At 37.2% G+C, this 21997-nt stretch overlaps 1 protein-coding gene across 4 annotated transcripts in view; it reads left to right on the top strand.

Moving 5' to 3' along the window:
* The window catches only part of mast1a (microtubule associated serine/threonine kinase 1a), a 115136-nt gene that overhangs the window by 10382 nt on the left and 82757 nt on the right, over positions 1 to 21997 (top strand). For 2 of the 4 annotated variants that reach the window (XM_041982521.1, XM_041982524.1), the window contains one exon: positions 3072 to 3103. In XM_041982521.1, the coding sequence (XP_041838455.1) occupies positions 3072 to 3103 (32 nt within the window). Of the gene's footprint in view, positions 1 to 3071; positions 3104 to 12977; positions 13358 to 21997 lie in introns of those variants that run through there. The other 2 variants (XM_041982522.1, XM_041982523.1) reach the window with 2 other exon arrangements.

The following is a 21997-nucleotide window of genomic DNA, read 5'->3' as shown; positions in this document are numbered from 1 at the left end:
AGGCCCAGTCCCCTCTAAGTCTTGTCTTAGGCACCACGAGCTGGGACTGGCCCATGGACCCCAAAGTGTGCACTGGAGTGTAAACTTGGAGGCAGTCGGTAATGTATTGGGGGGGCAGTCCATTTAAAGCTTTAAATAAAACAAGATCTTAAAATCCATTCTAAAACATACAGGCAGCCAGTGCAAAGACGCTAAAATAGGGGTGATGTGTTCGCATTTCCTGACACCGGTTAAAAGTCGTGCCACGGTGTTCTTGACTAACTGCAAATGGGAGTAAAGACGGAGTAGTCCAGACGAGGAGAAATAAAATCATGCACAGCCTGTTCAAAAAGATTAAAAGATAAAAAATTTCACTCTTGATAAAAGACAAAGGTGATAAAAACTCGATTTTAAAACGGCATTGACCTGTTTATCAAGTTCAAAATCATTTGCCATGGTGACGTCAAAGCTGGTGACTGTGGACGAACATAACTTTGGAGGGGTCCCACGTCAAAGAGGGCATTTCCAAACAGCATTATCTTATTCTTTTCCTTGTTCAATTTTGATGGCTTATTGGGCTAACCAAGCCATGATGTCATTTAGACAGTTGAATAGGGGTGCCAGCAGGCAGTGGCAGTTTTTGGCAATTGGCATGTAAATTTGGCAGTCATCAGCATAGCAATGATACAACATGCCATGTTTTCTAAAAAGACATGTTTTCTGAAGGCAGTCTACTAAGGCCTAAACAGAGGCTCTGGTTTTTAGAGGTAAATAAATCTGCACATCATCAGCAAAAAAATGAAATTGAGTTAAGTTGATCTTATTGCCAGATGTAGCACTAAACTCACTAAAAATGGTCGTGATAGCTGGAATAATTTACCCATGAGATAACACAAACAAACGAATTCCATCAGCATGCAGGGCAAATTTATGCTCCATGTTTCCTAGACACATGGACCAATCTTACTTCTGCATGTGATCGGACAGTCTCCGTCAAGGCAAAAAGAAGAGGACTTAATGGGCATCCCTGGCAGACACCTCTGCTTTGACTGACATCCATTTGCTATGACAATGGCTTTGGGTGCATAACATACTGTATAAACTGGGTCCATTTCATAAATTCCTTGTGCTGTCAAGTTGCACCTAATAAAGTGGCTACTGAGTGTGTATTTGTTGAATTCAAACACCAAATAATGTCCAGAATTGCACTGTTTATATTGGCATTGCATTGTGCAAAAATATCCTCATGAAGCCTCTGCCCTTAAAAATGAATTGGATGTAAAAATATTCATATTTACTTTCATACTTTCCTGATCACCTGAACTTTACCAACAGGTCTTTGAAATGCTGGAATGACCAGTAACATGGCAACAGTACATACACTAACCGCCCATGGCACAGACAGTGAGTGGGATCAGGTGTTGGGAGGTTTTATCCATTAGCCACCCTTATCACCTCATCCACATATACACACTCACACACACACATAAACACATACAGGACTCCTGCGGGGCTCTCTCTGAGTCATCCTGGCCAAGCTCACTTCCTCTTGATGATGTAGCAGCCTAGAAAGAGCTCACAATAACAGATGATCTCACCCCCCATTGAAAAAAAAGATGGCTGCTCTCCTATGAATCTATGAATCCATGTTAGCTGCAAATGAAATATTGATGTTCTTTTCTTTTCTGACAAGGGTTAAATGAAAACAATTGATGCCATCACACGTCTTAATGGCAAAATGAAGCTACAGACTGGAGATAACTGACTTGGCTTAACAAAGACTGAAAAAAAAAACAGAGTTGTGACGTCTGCCTTCTCATTTAACTCTGAATGAGAGATGGGGCTGTCTTATTGTGTTGTTTTTGCCTTATTTACCTCTGTTTTGTGACTCGAACGTTGCTAGTCTCTTAGATTCATTCATATTCACTAGCACCGCTGTGCGTCATTAAGCCATCCCTGAGAGGGAAAAATCCCAATTGAAAACATCTTCTTGGCCAAGCCACTGAGCGGTAGAAAATAGTTCGATAAGTGGCACAGGACAAGCTGACAATAGAAACTGACAGTAACCCAATCTTACCTAGGCTGAATGTTAAATGGTTTAAAATGGGTAAAAGATGGACAACAAGCAGCACGCAGATTCATTGCAACAGATCCTAATCACATCAGAGTCCTCGCTGTTGTTTCTCATTGTCATAGATATGGCAGCAACAATTTTTATATTGACTTTGGCTCCACTCAGCCTGATGGATCCTGAAAATCAGAAGTCTCTGAGCACTTAGGAGGGATCAGTTTTCAGACTGCTTTCACTCACTCTGGACATTAACAGACAATTCACAAGACAAAAGCATCATCAAGACAACTGGAAATAAATTGAATGAAATTCCTTCCCCTAATGTCCTTGTAAGGGAGACAGAACATATTTTTAGATTATATGAGAATATGTAAAATAATAATAATAATAACATTTCTGGCTCAAGTGATCTTGATTTGATGTCATAGAAAGGAGCATGGTGTGGGCCATGGGTTTGGACTCAAATCTGGGTCCCCATGTCTCTGTTTTCTGACATGTTTAAAACTATGCTGTTACAATTTCTGGAAAATCATGGTGTTGAGTACATAACTGGGAGAATTAAACATACCCTTGCAAGGTGTGCATTTGAGGATTAATGCAGAAGCAGGAGGTTAGAGCCCTCGATATAACACAGAAGGAATCAGTTTCACAGGGACAAAAGCATTCTTTCCAACCTACATTATTTTCAATGTTGGGATATTTGTTAGCAACATGCTCCTCTTCAGGCCCATGACAAATCATTAACCAAAGGAAACGTGTGCTTTCCAAACCATTGTTTGAAAAACATTTTTTTTTTTTTACAGAAACAAAGGCAGTGACATTTACAGTAAATTGACAATATTGCAACATAATAGGAATTCCTTTGCTAAAAAAACCTACAGTATCTTTTACTAAAAAAAATTTAATGAAACTAAAAAGTTCAGACAGATTGCATAAACTGTAAAACTGATCTAACCTGGCTTATCCATTTACTCCTCCCTTTTCCCCCTTTTCCCCTCTTCTGCTTTCTCTTTCTCACTAGAAGGATCTACCTCTGCCTCGGAAAAGTAGCAGGTAAGTTCAGTTTTACACGTTTCTCCTCCCTGTACAGTGTGATTTTTTTATTTGTTTTTTTGGGTAAATTCGACACATCCAAAAGCCATTACAAGTAAGTATAATTACTTATTGAAACTAAGAGATTTTATTGGTGTGAAAACGGACACCTTCACTTTACATTTTAATTTCAGCATTATGTTTTTAAATAAATTGGTTCAGTGACATTTTTAGCACCATGATGAAAGGGGCTGACTTCCATTGGTTGGAAAAACAGAATGCTTTCTTGATCTTGTTTAAATGAAGATTTCAGCTACTCAACATGTCAAATAAATGTATAAAGTATTTGGATGTCCTGCTAAAATAAGTAAGCCCTTTACTTCCCTATGTTCAACATGTGCCCTTACCAGATGTGTAAATTACTCATGTCGTGCACTAATGCACTCCATTACCATCACAGATGATGGGTTTTAATGATCTCTCCCTTCTTTAGCCAAAAGGACAGTGTGCTTCATTTTCTAAAAGGATTTCAAATTGACATTCATCAAACCAAAGCACATTTAGCTAAGCCTCCTCAGTCCATCATGGTCAGAGAAGACTGTGATGTTCTTGGTTTTTGTTTTTCTTTACAGATTAAACCTGCGTTTGTAAAAAGTAATTTTTGTAATGGTCTGTGAGTGTTCCTCAAATATTTCTGAGTGCTGGCCAAGTCCTATTCCTGACGGAATTGTGCTTTCAGTGCAGTGCTGCCAGAAGGCCAGTAGATTAACCAATCAATAAATGTTTTTCAGTCTTGTTCCCTGCAAGATTTCTTCAAATTCTCTGGATCTTGTAATGAGGTTATGTGGGGTATGCTGAGAGAAGTTATTCTTAAGTATTTGCATTTAGACTCAAACTAAGACACTTGGGCTGTACCATGTTATAAATTCTTTATCAGAGAACAGGTAAAGTACTTAAAATGGAACTTTAACTTTAGGTCTGTTGAGTTTTGACCAGAGATATTTTCTAATTCTTTTTCTACAGTTTTGAATTGAAATGCAGTTAAATGCATTTTTTCCAAACGTTACTAGAGCTTGAGTTTACAATATTAATTTCTGTCTAAAACCCATTTAAATAAAAAAGATAATACTTTTAAAAAATATTGCTATGCAATTAAAATGCAATTAATCGAGATTAATTAAGTACAAAGCCGCTAATTAATTATATAAATATTTTTAATCTAGTCCCACTCCTTATTTAGGTATATATATATGCCTCTAATATGTATGTGTGTGTGTATAACTATATATTTGGATTTTTTTAAGATAAATGACTATTATAATATTAGCATATGATATTGGCAACAATGTAAATCTGTCTGTGACAATGACGTAACACTGGGTCCTACAAATCCACCTACCCCGACACTTTGGAAACATCTTGCTTCCAGCAAATAGAAAAATAACTATAAAAAATCTAATTTTAAGAACTGGACAAACTGAATTTGCTCTGTTTTTTTTTTCTTTCCTTTTTTTTTAATCAATATTTTCCACAGCATTTCAGCCTCTTGGGAAACTGGGTTATAGAACTGATCTTTTGTGAGCTGAAGGACAAATGTAGACTGACAAATGTTTTTCAAAGACCTGAAAACTCCCCAGCTTTCTTGGAGGAAGTCATACAATGGTCAAGTGATATTATTGTGCAGCAGGAGCCTTGTCTTTATATTTCAGCATGTTTCAGCTTTGCATGAGTCCTTTCAGTCATAGGGCTTCTCTGCTGGCCAATCTGTTGCACCAGTGAGCTGTGCAATGAACGCTCAGCAGCAGCAGAGCTGGGCTGTCACCTTAATGCCGTGTATAGATCGAGGAGGGCAGAAGGTTGAGCGGGGCGAGCAGAGAAATGCAAGATGTGTAACACTTCTCTTAAGCTATCGACTTTGCAGCGAACAAAGCAAGCGACTGACATGTTACTGTATGCCCTTTGTTCTTTATAAGACATCAGAGTGTATCGTCTGAAGTTATTTAATAGCATCTAGCATCTTCATAATTTTGCTCATTAATAGCCCACATTTGAAATTACGATAACACCATGTCATAGTTTAATTTAGCTTGCCCATAGATATTGAGTGCATAGGCAGTTAATAAAATAGGCATCATGCACATTTCTGTTATGACAAAAAAAGTAAAAAAAAAATGCTGCATTAGTATTATAAATCCTGTTTTTAATTTCTTCAGTACCAAGTAAAACATTTATTGGTCACATTCATAAAACAAAAAGGATCAGATAATTGCTCATTTAGTCTGGTTCAGTTCAACTAATCAGTTGTATTACAGCCGATCTTCCCAACCTTTACCTTCACGTATTACCCACTATTTTTAACCAATATGGGGGACTTCTGTCCTGCAGCACAACACAGACTACAGGACTACCACCAGCACCATCAACTCCACAGGTAGCCTGTCAGATACACCTTATACATCCATTTTGAAACCTCCATCAGACGTACATTCACACCTGCACTGCTCAAGCCATCTCCCCTCCAACCCTGGTCTCATTATTAATCAATAAATCAGTCTTCATTTATAATTAAACTTTTCATACAAAGGAACTGCAACACTAAGTGCTTTACATTAAGAACATGATACACAAAAAAACACCCATCTTTACCCAACAAGTTCCCCAGACCACAAGCCTACAAGTCACACTTATACACACATGCATTACATATACACACACACGCACACATATACATAAAATGATGTTCTCTAAAAGCACTGGCTTAACCCTCACCAACCATATTAGGGAAAATAAAACCATGGAGGTTTAAATTAAAGATGATAAGCTGAAATAAAAATAATATAAATAAATAAAAATACGATAAAATGAATAAAATTAAATTAAATTAAATAAGTTAATATAGAATAACATAAAATAGGAAAAATAATAAAAAATGGTATAAAAGACGTGGGTTAAACATTAAAACAAGTTCATTAATAATGCAAAGAGTATAAACGTCTTTAAATAAGTAATTACTTAATAAACTGATAAAACAATCTGAAAATAATCAAACCAGATATACCACGTGAGTAGAAAAGAAATAAATATAAGTAAAATATAGATAATGAATACTAAAAAGAAAATAAGGTCAGGTTTACGAAAGACTGAGGATGATCAACCAAGGCAGCAGGACCAAATAAGATCCGTGAGCGGGCTCTCAGAACATGTGCCAACGAGCTGGATGATGTTCCACAGCCATTTTCACCCTCTCTCCAAGAACACAACCATTGTCTTCCTTCCCAAGAAGAACTCACCCATCTGCCTGAATAATTACAGGCCAGCAGCCCTCACTTCATTTATCATGAAATGTTTTGAGAGAATGGTGTTGGCCACCATTCAGAGAAGCATACCAGACACCTTGGATCCCCCACTGTGTACCGGCCCAACAGGATTGCTATCGCTGCATCATTCTTGCTCTCAGCTAGAAAATAAAGACTCCTATATGAGGATGCTCTTTGTTGACTACAGTTCTGTTTTCAACACAGTCATCCCTGAAAATTCCCCTTTTAAATGTCTACATGTGGCCTGCAACCCACCCTCTACTGGCTTCTAGGCTTTCTGACTGGCAGGTCTGTCTGTCAGGAATGGTAATAGGACTTCGCCCAGCATCACCACAAACGAAGACACTCTACAAGGATGTGTCCTCTGTCCCATACACTACACACACTGTTCACCCATGACTGGGTCGCCTCCCACAAGACAGCATCATCCTGAAGTTTACGGATGACACTGCAGTGACAGGACGCATCAAAGGCAGGGACAAAGCAGCCTACAAAAGGGATGTGACCAATCATATGTCACTGTGTGAGGACAGCAATGTCACCCCAACACAGACAAGATGAAGGAGATGATAGTGGACATGAGGAAGGAAAGGAGAGACCTTATTAGAAACTCTTCATTTGGGAGCTGAAGGTTGAGAGGATAAACAGCTTAAAATATTTGCATCAGCAAGGACCTCACTTAGACTCTTAACACCACACAGCTGGTTAAGATGGTCCAGCTTTGCTTTCTGAGGAGGCTGAGTAGGTTTAGTATGTCTACTAAGATTTTTGGAAACTTCTACAGCTGCACTGTTGAGAGCATCTTGACCTACTGTATTACTGTGGACTACTACCTGCAGCAAGTGGTGAGGACTACTACTGCAGAGTCCAAAGGAGAGCTACCTTCATCATCAAGGACCCCACCAACCCCCAACATGGACTGTTTACACGTTTATCCTCAGGTCAGATATATGAAATGACTTCTAAAGAACTTTCTTCTCCACTGCCATCAGATCCCTGAACAGTTGATAGGAGTTTAGATAATCTGTCTCATGTAACTAAAGGCTAATATCTCATTACTGCACACATGACTGTTGCACTAATATTTTTTGCACAATTATATATGTAGTTTAATTAGTTACTTCTCTCCTTTTAATCCAAAGCTGTTTTTGCAAAGATTGTTTTGTTTACTGTTGTTGTTTTTATTTTAATCCTGTTGCTCCATGCAGGTGTTTATTTTTTAATGTAAAATTTATAACTCATCTATTTCTGTAAATGTAGATTTTATTTCCATTCATTGTGGACAGCGATGAAAAAACTTTGTTCTACAGAAAAACATGTTTCCTGGCTGTGCATGAGAAATTAAACTTTAATTTGAATATGAAATTGAATTTATGGAAATCATTGATAGGACAGTTAAGCAAAGAAACCCTCTTATGTTCAGTCAAAGCTCTGTTTGTGTCCTTGAGTGAAATGATTAACTTCAACTCAGGTCCAATTAATGCCAGATGTTAACACATCATCACAAAACATGACCAATTTTTCAACAGAAAGGAAATTAGCAGCTGAGTTCACAGAAATGAATCACTAATAATGACTAAATTTGAAGTCTTTGGGGTTGTGTTCTGTGCCATTTAGAAGTGAGTAGGATTAAATTATCTTTATCAAATCAAATCAAATCAAATCAGTTTTATTTATAAAGCGCTTTTGTTGCCAAAGGCAACACCAAGTGTGTTGCATAGTGCATACATGGTAAAAACAATTTATGCATATTAAAGCAAAACAAGCCTTCACGCACCAAAGTAAGCAACATGGCAAGTTGAAAAAAACAGGCTCAGTATGAGCTTCCTCACATGCAGTCACACAGACATCCACATTGACATCCACACACATGTACAAACAGAGCAGTTATACCCCCCCCACATAAACATGAACTCCTTAATTTATGTCTCTTAGAATAAAGATATTAAAAATAATAAATATCTGACTTGAAGCAGCTGTAAGGAAATGATGTATTAGGGATCCGATCACAATACACACATATATAAAGCAAGTAGGATAAATAGGAAGGCTCACGACTACTAAGACATTTATAAACGATTAAAATAACCTTGAATATCAATCGTGAAACACACAGGGAACCCAATTAAGTGATTTTAAAACAGTTGTAACATGTCCCGCTAAAATCTGAAGTAATTGTAGTTTTTTTAACACACTTTTTGGGAATACCAGAGAGCAGGGCACTACAACAACTTAATCTGTTAGAAATAAAATCATGCATCAGCATCTCTGTGCAGGCAATAGAGAGAAATGTGTAGACTCTGACAATGTTTTTAAGATGAACAACCTTGTCTTTGTGACATTTCTAATGTGTGGAATAAAATTTAGCTCAACAGTGAAAAAGAACACCTAGGATTTTTTCACACTTATAAGATGGTAAAATGGTTTATCTTTTATCTTCAGGGCCAATAATTAAAACTTCAGTTTTGTCCTGGTTAAGCAGTAAGAAGTTTCCTGCCATCCATGACTTTATAACTAACATACAGTTTGAAAGAATGTTAATTGGCTCCAGGAGACACTGCAAAGTGAAGCTGTGTATCATCAGCATAGGTGTGAAAATCAACGCTGTGTTGATTTACAATGTACAAATTAAAAAGTATTGGGCCTAAAGTTGATCCTTGGGGAACCCCACATTTGACTTCATGGATTCTTAAGGAGCATGTATTCATACTTACTAAAACTGTCGTTCTGTGAGATAGAATGACAGTCGAACCATTAAGAAGAAGAAAAAAAAAAACATGAACAACTTATTTAACCATTTTAAAACAGTACCTGAGAGGAATAATCAGGTAATCTACTGGATCAAATGTTGCACTAAGATCCATTAAAACCAGAACATGAATGTTTCTGAGTTTAAGTTACACCTGAGATCATTAACAATCTTTAAAAGGTCTTTCTCGATACTGTGGTTTGTCCTGAAACCAGATTGATATTTTTCCAAAATACTGTTTATGCAAAAACTCATGTAATCGCATAAAAACAAGTTTTCAATCATTTTAATAAAAAATGGTAAGTTGGATACAGGTTGGTAGTTATCAAGAATGTCTGGATCTACATTTTTGGACAGGCAGATGGGAAGACACCTGTCTGAAGAGAGACATTTATTATCACTAAAAACTTCAGGCTCAAAGAAACCATAGAATGTTTTTAAAAGCAATGTGGGAATGGGATCTAAAAGGCAGGTTGTTGGGTTTAGTTGGGAGAAAACACAAGCAGCCATAGAGATTTAGTAGAGATTTTGCAAACTGGAATAAAATCGCTTAACGTGTGAAACCATCTTCAATTAAGAATTATAACCAGTAAAATGTGAAATATGTTTAAAAATGCACTAATCTGTGTGTGTGTGTCTGTGTGTGTGTGTGTGTGCGCGCGTGCGCGTGCGTGCGTGCATGCATGCATGCGTGCATGCGTTTGTGCCTGTTTAAACATAGCTCTGTTTATCTTTTCTACTTTGTTATCACCCTTTCTTTCTTGTCTTGTGAAATTAATGTAGTTAATCTAAATAACATGAGTTGTTGGCCAGCTCATGTTATTAAACAGGAGTCTTTTTTTTATGTGCAACAAACAGAAGATTGCTTTTCACTCATACTGGATTCTTTTATGTAATTTCTTCTCTGCTTGACATACTGTTGTCTTTCCAAAATGTCCTACACTGCCAATGTTATATAAAAAAAGTTCTCTTAGGAAAAAAAAGTATGACAGTGCAAAGCTCAAATCTTAGGTGACACTGAATATAAGGCTGGAGAATTTAAGGGACTTTAAAACTGTACCTTTTGACTTAGTAATTCTATGGGATCGTGTTGGTACAAATAACCCATGTCTGTCAGCGTGCGTCAGGTGGGAGGAGACAGGTAGAAACTCAGAGTTTCTTTATTGTAAACCTGCCAGTGAGAAGGCTTACTTCAGAGTCAGTTACCATGGCAATAGACTCAACTTACCTCTTTTTCTGAAATAGAAAACCCAGAGTTTTCCTCATCTCAAAGCTAACAGACTCAGAGTTTCAACATATCCCACTTTCTGGAACACGCCCAGGTAAACTGAATGTGATTCTGTCTAAACAGGTCAGATAGAACGAGGTGTTATTTGCACCCGCAGGGCTGATTTTGCAGCTTGTTTTGGAAAATGGTGACAATTGTCCAAAAAATTCCTGCTTTTGTATCTCTTTAGTTTATTTTAAAACAGAAAAATGACCATAATTATTTTACTGAATTGCTCTTCGACTTTGTGCTTTTCTAACTGAAATATTTGTTTGTGTGCTTGATACCAATCGTTGTTCCTTTCTGTAAAGGAAAGGGGTGTATTGTCTTTACAACACAAGACAAAGGTCCAGGTTTACTAAACACGGCAAACTAGCGTCTGTTACATTTATTTAACCCCTACACCCTGTTTTAGTATTTTCAACAACTAAAATGAGTTTGTGCCAAGTGCAAAAGGATAGTAAATCCATCCAAAAAAAGCATCATTGTGGATTAGTTGCAGTGCAGTGTTGTTTATACAATCATTGGAGGTAAAAATTGAAAATATTTGATTAACTGCATATCTATAATATTAAGCGTGCATTTTATGCCATATTGAGTTAACCATGTATTGTTCTCTGTGTACCTGTGAGCTGTAGCTAGTGGAGTTTGTCTTGTCTGTGACCTGTGACACATATGGCAATGTGGCAGATGTCGCAGCATGACACGAAGGAAACTCTGGAGCAGGAGGTTCACAGACCACAGCCCTCACCCCCTAGCTGCACCCTGTCCTCCTCAGCGCTGTTGTATTTATTTATTTATTTTTATCATGCATCCTCCTGTGGATGGAGCTAAAGTCTGTGGATTTCATTGGGTGGCTAGGTGTTTACTGTAGGCAACATGAAATTAAAGACAGTCAGGTCAGCAACTATCAAAACCTTGACCTCTCCTATGTGACCCACAGAAGCATCAGGTCAGTCCTCATATGATATCAAACACCCAATACCAGTCTCTGACCTCCCTCTGGGTTCCAGTGATATCACCACCCTGTCCCTCCTCCCCATCTGCCCGCCTCTTCTCTTCCATGTATATTTTATCCATCCAGACTCCCGCATTAGAGACGACATCCATTATTGAATTACTCCCCTCAGCACTACTGTGCAACTGTCACCCCGCGTCAGCTTTAACATTTGGTGGATTTGTTTCAAAGAGGAGGATGGAGGGAACACACATATGCACGCACACACAGTAAAGTGACATCTCTCTTGGCTGCGTATTGCAGAGCAGCTCCTGTGATATCTAGGACAAACAGACAACACCAGAGCTCATCCAGTCTGGTACTGTACATCTTAGAAAAACAATAAACTGTATCTGTGAGTCTCTTTGTGCATGTTAAACAATAAGACTGGCATAGTTATATAAATCATAACTTTCTCCATCTATAAATACTCTCCTACTTTCCCTGCACACTGTACTTTCCCGAACAAACAGTTACCTCCTAAAGTATCTATAAAGCCTACAGAAAAGTTACTGTATGTTTTATTTTAATTAAAAAGAAATAGTTGAAAATAGGTGTATCTTTGCAAATATTTGAGCTGCAGATTATTACAAATTGTCTGCTTTTGCATGGGCTGCAGAAAGACTAAAATGGGCCAACTCAAAATAATAGTTTAGTTATATTCATCATAGGTAAACTTTATGCTTCAATATGCCCTTTTTTATAAGAAATAAAATATGCTTAAAAATATTAGGTACATATAAGCTTGAAGAACAGCAGTCTAATCCAAGATGGTAATGACGGCGATTAAAGCCACAAATATTGTGGTGCTTTGTTTTGTTTTGTTGTTGTTGTTTTTTTGTTGTTGTTTTTTGGGGGGGGTTGTTGGGCGTTATCTAATGGAGAGATGAATCCTCAGAACCTGGATCTTAACATTATTGAAGCATTAAGTTCTGTGGGGTCAAACTGAGAGAAAACTAAACAAGAGGCAGCCAACATCCAAGAGCTTAGAATAACTCTTCATGATACATGAAGAACTATTCCTGAAGACTACTTCTGCCGACTAAGTAATTAAAAGAATAGCTTGTTTAGAGGCTTTGGAGTATATTAACCTTAAAGTTTTGTTGCGATTGTAAAAGCTCTGTTTTGCTTTATGTACTGAATTTCTACATCTAGATTTTGATAAGGAAATAAGATGGCCAGGACTGTGACTGCCGTTGATTTACTGTTTTTTTAATGATTTTTTTATTAATAAAAAAACCTTAAACACCATAATCTTTATCTTTTGATCTGTTTATAAGGTTTGTAGCTCCATAAGTTCATATACTCACCAGTCCTTTGCTGTCTGCCTGGTCATTCACGTTAGTCACTGCTCTCTCATCTTTTCCACTACCTTTATTGCAGTCTCACATGCTTTTTCACACATATTCTTTCTTCTTCTCTCTCTCTCTCTCTCTCTCTCTCTCTCTCTCTCTCTCTCTCTCACTCACTCTCTCTCTCTCTCTCTCTCCCTGTCCCCCTCCCCCTCTCTCTGTCACTGCACACTTCCTGGCTTGGCACGATACCCTTGACAACCCAGTCTTCTTTCCTCCTGACAAGGATGCTCAGCAGCTTGCTCCCTCTGTCTGCCTCTTCTCTCCATCTCTCCTTTCCTCTCTTAAATTATCCTTTTCTGCGTCTGTAACGCAGATGACATCTCCAGATCTGGCTATATTTTCTTGCGCACACTCCTGAAGCCACATTTGTGTGTGTGCAGAAGCACGGCGAGCCGTCAGAGACAGTGTGTTTGCGTGTATTGAAGTGGCCAGAGGAAGCTGACATGCCAACGTGGAGCGTAACCGCTGCTTCTTGACTGCGTCTGTGTGTGTGTTTATTTCTGTGCGCGTACGTGGAAGCTCAGCTGCTCTCATGTTAATCTGCCAACACATCCTTCGGCTGCAAGCAACATGTTTCGACGCACAAAAAGGTAAACGGCAACAATCTGTCAACGTGCAGACTTTGTGACCGCTGTGGTGCCCTGCTGTTGTGAATATGTGTGGATTCGTCGGAGGAAGTTGTTGTGTTTTTCCATGATGTTTCCGTTGTCCCTGCCAGCTGTCATGCTGTCTCACAGTTGTCTCCTTGTATCCATTTATGTTCAGCAATATGGCATATACAATTTTGTGTCTCTACATGTCTGCGGTTGCAAAAAAAAAGTGATTTTGTGCATGCTGTATGCTTTCTTACATATATGTACCCTTTTGGGTTTATTAAAGTAGATTATTTGTGTATTATTTTTAATAAGTCAAGGCAATAGAATTGCTAAACATGTTGCACGTGTAGCAGGATTTCACTGGATTTAGATTATGGTTTGTGCACTGGACCACACATACTGGTAGGTATGTGTATGCTTGTTTATAAGCCTGTGTGTCAAAGATAGCATTATGAAGTAAAAGCATAATATTTTAGCGTCCAGGGAGTGCTTTTGTAGCAAAGAGCCAACAGCAGGCAGTGCTTGAGTGCTGTCTGCCTGGTTCAAGTCCTACCCCCCACCCCCCTATTTCATCTGTATTTTCTCTCCCTAAGATCTTCCTTCTCTTCTGCTCCCCTCTCTCTTACGTACAGTCTGCCTTTAGTCCCTCCAGCCAACCTCACCTCATCTGATCTCGTGGGGATTAGTGTCTTCACAATCATTCCCACAGTGCAGAGATTGAACAGCAGATACTTTTAATATAAATACGAGAGTCAATCTTCCATCACTCAAAGTGTTGACCACTATTCTTACAGTATGTGTCTGTGTCTTTGTTTGAATGGCAATATTTAACTGTATGTTTGTTTAGGAGGATGAAGAAGTGTGTCCTGCATGTGTGTTTACTCTGTCTTGGATCTTGCAGAGTTACTTTATAGCTAACTGTATCAATTTTTGGATGAGAATGAACTCAGTTTCATTATTTGTGAAGTTAAACTAAAGATTATTTCAATTGTGGCTTGAATTTTCTTTTACTTGATTTGCTCATTCAGAAAAATAGTGGAAGCAACAGAGGAAAGCAGGATCAGTTTATTGATCCAAACGCAGCTGCTTTGTTGCAAATACAAAATGTGGTGGTGCAATTGTAATTATTTTTGTTCAGTGTACAGTGGGACGGTCACTTTTTCATCAAAGTTTGAACATCCATTCAAATGTCAGGAAACTTGTAATGTCAGGAGCTCATTTGAATTACAAATGAAGTGATGAATAAAAAAACGTGTACACTGACTGGTTCAGACCATGGATTTCGTCAAACCTTTACAATCTTTGTGGTCCAGCAGAGGGCACTCTAGTAACACTTTGACCTGATTCATACCCTAGTGACCTCTTAATAAGAAGGTCTAAGGTTCTGTTAGCTAAATTGCTACTTAAATTGAGGAAACTACACAGCAAAGCCGTCTTGCAAGGACAATAATGACACTAAATGAAAGGGGGAAATTCTTTAGATTTTATATATTATGTTACGTTTGACTTAAAATGAAGCAGCTGTCGTACTCTGCAATGACAAAAAAAAGTGGACTCCTCTGAAAGCTTTTCTTAAAGTGAGGCAGTGGAGGCGCCACATACAGCATAGGCAAGTAAAAGTTTTGTTGAGTGTTGCATTTTTAAGTTTTCAATATTGGTCAATTGCCTGCTGTTTGGTACAGTCAGCTACAGCTGGTCTCTGGCTAGAGGCTGGTTAAAAACAGCAAGCTAGCAAGATTAATATGCAAAGATAATGAGACCATCTTCATTTTTTTCAGAACCATAGAATGAAACTTTACCCAAATGTTCAGTTTTTTTTTTTTTTTTTATTATTATTATACTTTGTGTGTCTTGAAAATATTGATGTGTCACATTTTGATCTAAATAGAAATAAAGGCCTTAGTAATTTTGTTATCTACTGCAGAACTTGCCTGTGTTACAACATCATAACCTGTTATGGCACTTGGATCTCAGTGAAAAGCTTCGGTCTTTGATTGCGCTGTTCTACATCTATAAACTTGTCTCATTCTAATGTTTTAGTGTGATTTTCATTAAGCAAAAGTTTTCTTCTGAAAAACCTGTCATCTGCCAATATATCTAGCTTTAGCTATCAGCACTGACTACATTGACTAAATATGGTTTTAAATGACACAGTAAAGCAAATTGAACTGTTTTTCTTCTATGCTCATGAGGTGAAGCAATTTCCATGCAGTCAAGTTTTTCCTATAAGTTGTCATTTAACAATAACAATGATTTTGATCATTATTTTATCCTTAAGTTACTTCTCATCCAGTTCGTTTGATGTTTCATGTTATAGAGAGATGGTTACATAACACTGTGAATATGTTGTTTGTGTTATTGATGTTATTGGCGTTGCTGTTAAATTTCTTCTACTGCGCAGTTTTGGCCATATTGAAGACATTTTCCTTTTGTAACAGCAGTGTTTATCCCATATAGAAACTATACGCCAGCTCTTATCACATAGCGTGTTGTCTCAGAATGTAATAAACCATTGCATGACTTAAAGATGAGATATTGTGTCATAAATATATGTTGTATTAAGTGCTGTAAAAGGTTGCTATTGATATGTGGGGTGCACTTCAGTCAATGATTCAACACAGTTATGTGAGGGAATCAATGCAGCATTTTAGTTGATGCAAGTCCGTATTTGTTCCGAATATGCAATATATCTCACTGGATTGAATATCCCACCCATTGCACTTCATTAACCTAGTGTGTATTTGGTCCAGTAGATACCTGGATGTAGCTGGAAACTGGCTAGAATTCCAGGTAAAGTCTTCAAAAGAATTGTTTTATTAGGCCAGCAATGTAAACACGACAAATATGTCAAATTATCCCATATAATCAGGCTGAAACCCACAAATATTTGGATTATTTGTTTAGTTTTACATCCTGGTTTGATTGGGGTTTATTCTGATTTAAATATTTTTTACTGTTCATATCAAACATCACTGTTCTATCTGTACTTAGTTTTACTCAGTTTAATTGTTCTTTGAGACAAAATATTTGCAGATTTTTGTCTGTTCAGCAAAGTTCTTACAAAAAAACATGTCTGAAATGATCAAGTAAAGCTTAACAATGAGTATTGTTTAAGTTTTCTTTGCTGAAAATCTGATGTTGTGTGAGTTTTTGCATTGCAAAATGTTCACCATTTATAATTCTGTGTTATTAATATCACATAATTGATCCCCTGCTTTCCCTTTTGTTCAGCCTTTTTTAATTATCTTGCATTCTGTCTTCCTTTCTTTGCTTCCCTGTGTTGTGCATCTGTGTTTTCTTGGCTGGCTGTGGCAATTAAGAGAAATAATGCTTTGTGTCCACTCCAAGCAAACTGAGCTAAAGGAAAGATAGTAAAAAAACAATAAAAAGAGTGAATAAGAGAGGGAATATGAAGCACGGGACAGAGACAACAGCAAAATTGCAGGATGAAGAGAGAGGGGTTGGAAGAAAGGTAGAGCCTGACGTAGTGTCTCATACTACATTTAGGAATAGCCCACTGTGGTTAGCTGGGCCACTAACAGTAGACTGTTCAGTATCGTTTCTCTCTGGCATGTTTTCGCCACTTGATGATAAACTGTTCATTTGTTGTTTTGAATTTTGAGAGCAAGACAAAGAAAAACAGACAAACTAAAGGAAAAATGAAAGCTACTAATCTGGGTGACGCAAGAAAAGACGGTTTTATTGGTTTTCTTGCCAAGAGAATCATCTCACAAACACACTTAAGGATTAATCCACATATTCTCATTAATACACTCACACATGATGCAGAGTACAAATGATCCCACTCGTGACCAATGCACATGACATTTTATCCCATTTAACATGCAGTTCTCAGTGTTTAGTTTTTTTATATATTAGACAAACAACACAATTTTATTTTGTAAAGGTTTCCTCATAACTTGGCTTTCTCTTCAATTTTTTAGGCCTATATTATTTTTTCTATTAGTTTGTTCCAGATTACATTAAATATGGACCCTAGTTTAGCACACACGTGTTAATGTTGCTGTGGTCTCTGCAACAGGCCATTTTGACACTTTAGGCTTCTGTACAGCTTCTGTACAGCCTGCATTATGTTGATGGCTCTGATACCCTGACATCCAAGTACATAAGTATGTACTACAATTATCTACTTTAGCATCAGTTCATGAACTAAAGCCACAGTGAACCACATACTCAGTGGCTTGTAGATGACACTGAATTACACTGCTTCAGTGTTCATATATGAGGTTAAAAACAGGAACTGTTTGCAGCAGCAGATGCAGACAGATGGAGATTATGTGAAATGAGCTGCAGTGCTTTTTGCTCTTTACCATAGGAGTTTGAGAGATGTACAGAAATTGATCAGGATTAAATAAGGAAACCGGTTTTGTGTTTTTCTCCTGTTGTTTGTGCCATGACAGCACCATCTGTTACTGGCTGGTGTTCAGATGAGCTTGAACCAAAATAAACTGTTTGCAGTTTATTCCAATGGCATGATAACATGACTTGCCATATATGACCCTCAACTTCTCCTCAACTTGGCCAGAGGAATAACATAAGAATTAAACTCTGAATTGCAAAAGTCCATTATATTTAATGGGCTATTAATTATTAGCTCTGCATGACATTTAGAAAATGTTTTATATGTAAAATAATTTTTCTATGATGAGATATGACTTGTAAATATATGTATATATATATATATATATATATATATATATATATATATATATATATATATATATATATATATATATACATGTGTGTGTGTGTGTATGGGGGGTTTAATACTAATCTGAGGTGTTTAAGGAGATCCACCTCTGCCTCCGTGCAGTTAGCTAATGATGCAAAACAGTCAAACTTCCTCTAATTGTAGTTCTGCAGTCATCAATCAACCTCCACCATGTTGTTTTTTGTGTCAAAATGTCTGTGATTTTGCTATTGTACATGCTAATATTGTGATAAGGATACATTTTCCCTAAAATGTGCTGTCCTAATTATTAGTTAGACAATATAGATAATTATGGACTTATTTATAAGGACCACTATCACCATGCTGATGCTTTCATTTATAGTTAATGTGACAATTAAGAATTTATACAGTAATGACCTTCTTAAATATTAATTTCAGTCATGCAGAATGTAACTGGAGTTGGTGAAGAGGAAATGACTGTGGTTGAAAGAATTTAACAAAAAATTACTTAAGTATTACTTGCAAGTTATGAAGCCTTCAGCTGCAGTTGTTACCTGAACTGTCTCCGTGACAACTCCTTTAGTAGGATGTGGCTCAAAGTGGATGTTGATTAATTTATGAATGCACACCAATTCACCATTGGTCCAGTGGTGTACACCTGTCCTGGCAGGTTGCTGCTTATGGAGGTACGGAAACAGCTGCAGGGTGTGAATCTGCTACATGCTGTCAATTTCACAAGATTTTGGCTTCATCATCTCATCTAGAAAGATTATGAGTCCAAAACATGGTCGCATTTTTTGTTAGGAATGGTAGCTGTGCTGGGTGTGAAAAACTAGTCGGTCTCAAAACAGCAGAATAATCCCCATTATGAAAATCACAAAATGACCATATAGTTAAATTAAACATTTATTAGGATATTCTCAAGCACAAGACATATTTATGTAAATATTTTAATGTTATATCATATCATATAAAAACCACCCAAAATATTGAGCGTGTTATTACTCATCATCCTACAATCTACTGTATGCCGTTTTGTATGTAACTTTGGTTGCATAGTAAACATCCAAGGTTGGATCTGTGGTAGACAAATTAAAATGTGTCCTTTCATTTCTCTTGTTCATCTCGTATAGATTATGTCCTTTCTTCCCCCACATTACACTTAATATCTGCCGGCTTTCTACGGTCTTCTTTTTTGCTCAGAGTCATTATTTTCTAGAGTTGCTGCAATTAGTTTTTTTTCTCCATCTGATTTTTCCCCCCATTATTCAATTAAATATGTATTCATGTTTTTGGGAGCATGACATAAACATCCAAGCCTTGAATGCTGCTGTAGCCAAACACTGAAACTACACAGCTACAAAAAATAAATAAATAAAAAAAAAGCTCTTTATACACACAAATCTACAGAAAATATTCCAGAAAAACATTCCCATTCCAATTTATGTTTGGACGATATAGTTGTTGGAAATCTTTTTTACGTTATATTTATCACATGCATTTTTTTTTCTATAACTGGCTGCAATATGAGCCACAAATTAAAACATAGCCAGCTGTATGAGCTTCATGAACCACACAATGAGCAATGTAGGAATGTAATTTTCTTTTCTTTTATTACCTGATAAAAAATAATCAAGTATATATATATATATATATATATATATATATATTATTACTTAGTTATATAACATTTTTAGAACATTTCACTGGCATTTCTGAAGTTAACTGAAGTTTGTTAAAAGCCATCAGTGTCACATTTCTTAAAGCTATTTCAATTGGAATACATTAACTCCAGGCCTTTCCTTGTTTATGAATGCTTGGATTATCCACATTCAGATCATTTTTAATGTAAAACTTACTACAAGACTTTTATGCAAATAATGGCTCCTCGCTGGAGGAAGTGTTTTTTATGCCTTGTGAGGTGATAGCTACGGATCACTTGCTGCAAATGAGGTCACAGTAGGAACAAAGTGAAATGTCTTTGTTGCAGTGATTCAGAGCACATCTTAGGTCTCCACGTACAGCCACCGCAGAGAGCTGGCACAGCTACTGACAGGCAAAGCACGAAGTGGGAAGTCTGACAAAGACAAACAGGAAACCAGGAGACGATAGACTGATAAATACATGCAGAAAGATCCAGATAAGTGTTTGGCTGCATCATCTTCCTGCTGCATCACTCTGCCTGAGGATACACTTTCACACCTTCAGAGGACATCTGACGACACGCACAGCCAGACAGGAATGAGCTGACTAAAGTAGACGTCTGGATGTTTTTCGTGTCCTCTTGGGTTCTATTTATGAGCTCAACCCTGACTTTGTGGCTTGTGTTTAGAACTAAAATTTGGAAGCTTTTAACAGGAGGATGCTTTCACAAAAACTCATTAATAAAGAAATCTCTGTTTTTGGTTGTAAAGTTTAATGTATCAGGACATAATAAAGATAGAAATCGCCTGTTACACACCAGGTCCTCAAATTAGACAAATGCACCCTCAGATGGACAACAACACATGACATGTTACACTGTCATTATTTAACCAAAATAAACCAGTTTACCCATAGAACTCCAATAAGAAGTAAGAGGGTAGGCAAAATGCTCTTGATTAACTGATAATGAGCAAGTATAATTACCTTTATAAAAGTTTTTTTTATCTTTTTTTTTTTTCCAATGTGCTGCAGCATTCAATTGTGTGTTAACAAAATGCCAAGGAGGAAAGACATCAGCAGTGATCTTAGAGATGAAGCTGCTGCTACTTATTAACCTGTGAAAGACCATTTTTAAACATTTTAAAATTCATTAATATACTGTGAGAAAGATTATTTACAAGTGAGAAACATTTCAGACAGCTGCCAGTGGGTCAACGCCACAGAACGTCCAGCCCAAGGTCAGACTGTACAGTGAGCAAAATCATGCAAATCTCAATTATGGGTTCAGTCACTGAACAGCTTTAAGAAACCAATCAAGAAATCAGAAAGAAAGGAATTGACTGGCAACAAAAGTGCATGTCTTGTTTAGTTGTGTACATCTGTAACTGTTGTGTGTGACACCCTAAAGTTGCTGAGCAGATGGAAAGCGTTCATTGTCGAGAAATACTGACACTAAATAAATATTCTTTTTTACAATAGTGAGCTTGAAGGTGCTAGCAGAGTTTTTTTTTTCAAACCATTAATGGAGAATTTTCCCCCACAGCCTCCATTCTGTTTGCTAATTAAGGCAAATGCAGTGCACTCATTTCTGCCTAGACTTAAATCTATGGTTCTAGCCACTTACATAGCAAACAGCAAGGAGATTAATAATTACTAACTTTTCTGATAACCGAAGGGGCCTGTTTCAGAAAGAAGGTTCAACTAACTAAGATACTCTGGGTTAACATCGTCTTCTGCGGGTTCAGTCGACTCTGATTATCTTTACCCAGAGTTTGGCATGTGCATGAACCACAATAAAAAGCTGTCATCAATGGAGCTCTGATACCTGGATTCACCATGGCAACGGCTGACAAAAAATGTGATAATTATTTCGCCCCATTGGAGCAAGAGGTTCTAATAGCAGCATACAAGGAAAACGAAGTGGTATTCTGAAAGAAAAGAACACTGCTGCTGTTGCTGCTGAGGAGAAAGACGCATCATGGGAGAAAACTGCTGCCTGAGTCAATGTGGAAGTTGGGATGAGTAGTCTTATTGACTTAGTATTTAACTTTAGGAAAGGTGTAGCATATGGGTTAAAATACAGTTGGACAGAACAGAATCTGAGTTTTATGTAGGTTCAATTCAACTGGGGAAAACCATACATGGTGGAAACTGAAAGTATGAAAACATATTTCAGAAAAGTAGTAATTTAAACCCCAACAAATTATGTTTTAACACATACAGTGTGTGTGTGTGTATATATATATATATATATATATATATATACACTGATATATGTTGGATACTTACTGTCAGAG

This window comes from Melanotaenia boesemani, chromosome 4, assembly GCF_017639745.1.
Source record: "Melanotaenia boesemani isolate fMelBoe1 chromosome 4, fMelBoe1.pri, whole genome shotgun sequence".
Lineage (NCBI taxonomy): Eukaryota > Metazoa > Chordata > Actinopteri > Atheriniformes > Melanotaeniidae > Melanotaenia > Melanotaenia boesemani.
This window is presented reverse-complemented; position numbering and strand designations above follow the sequence as displayed.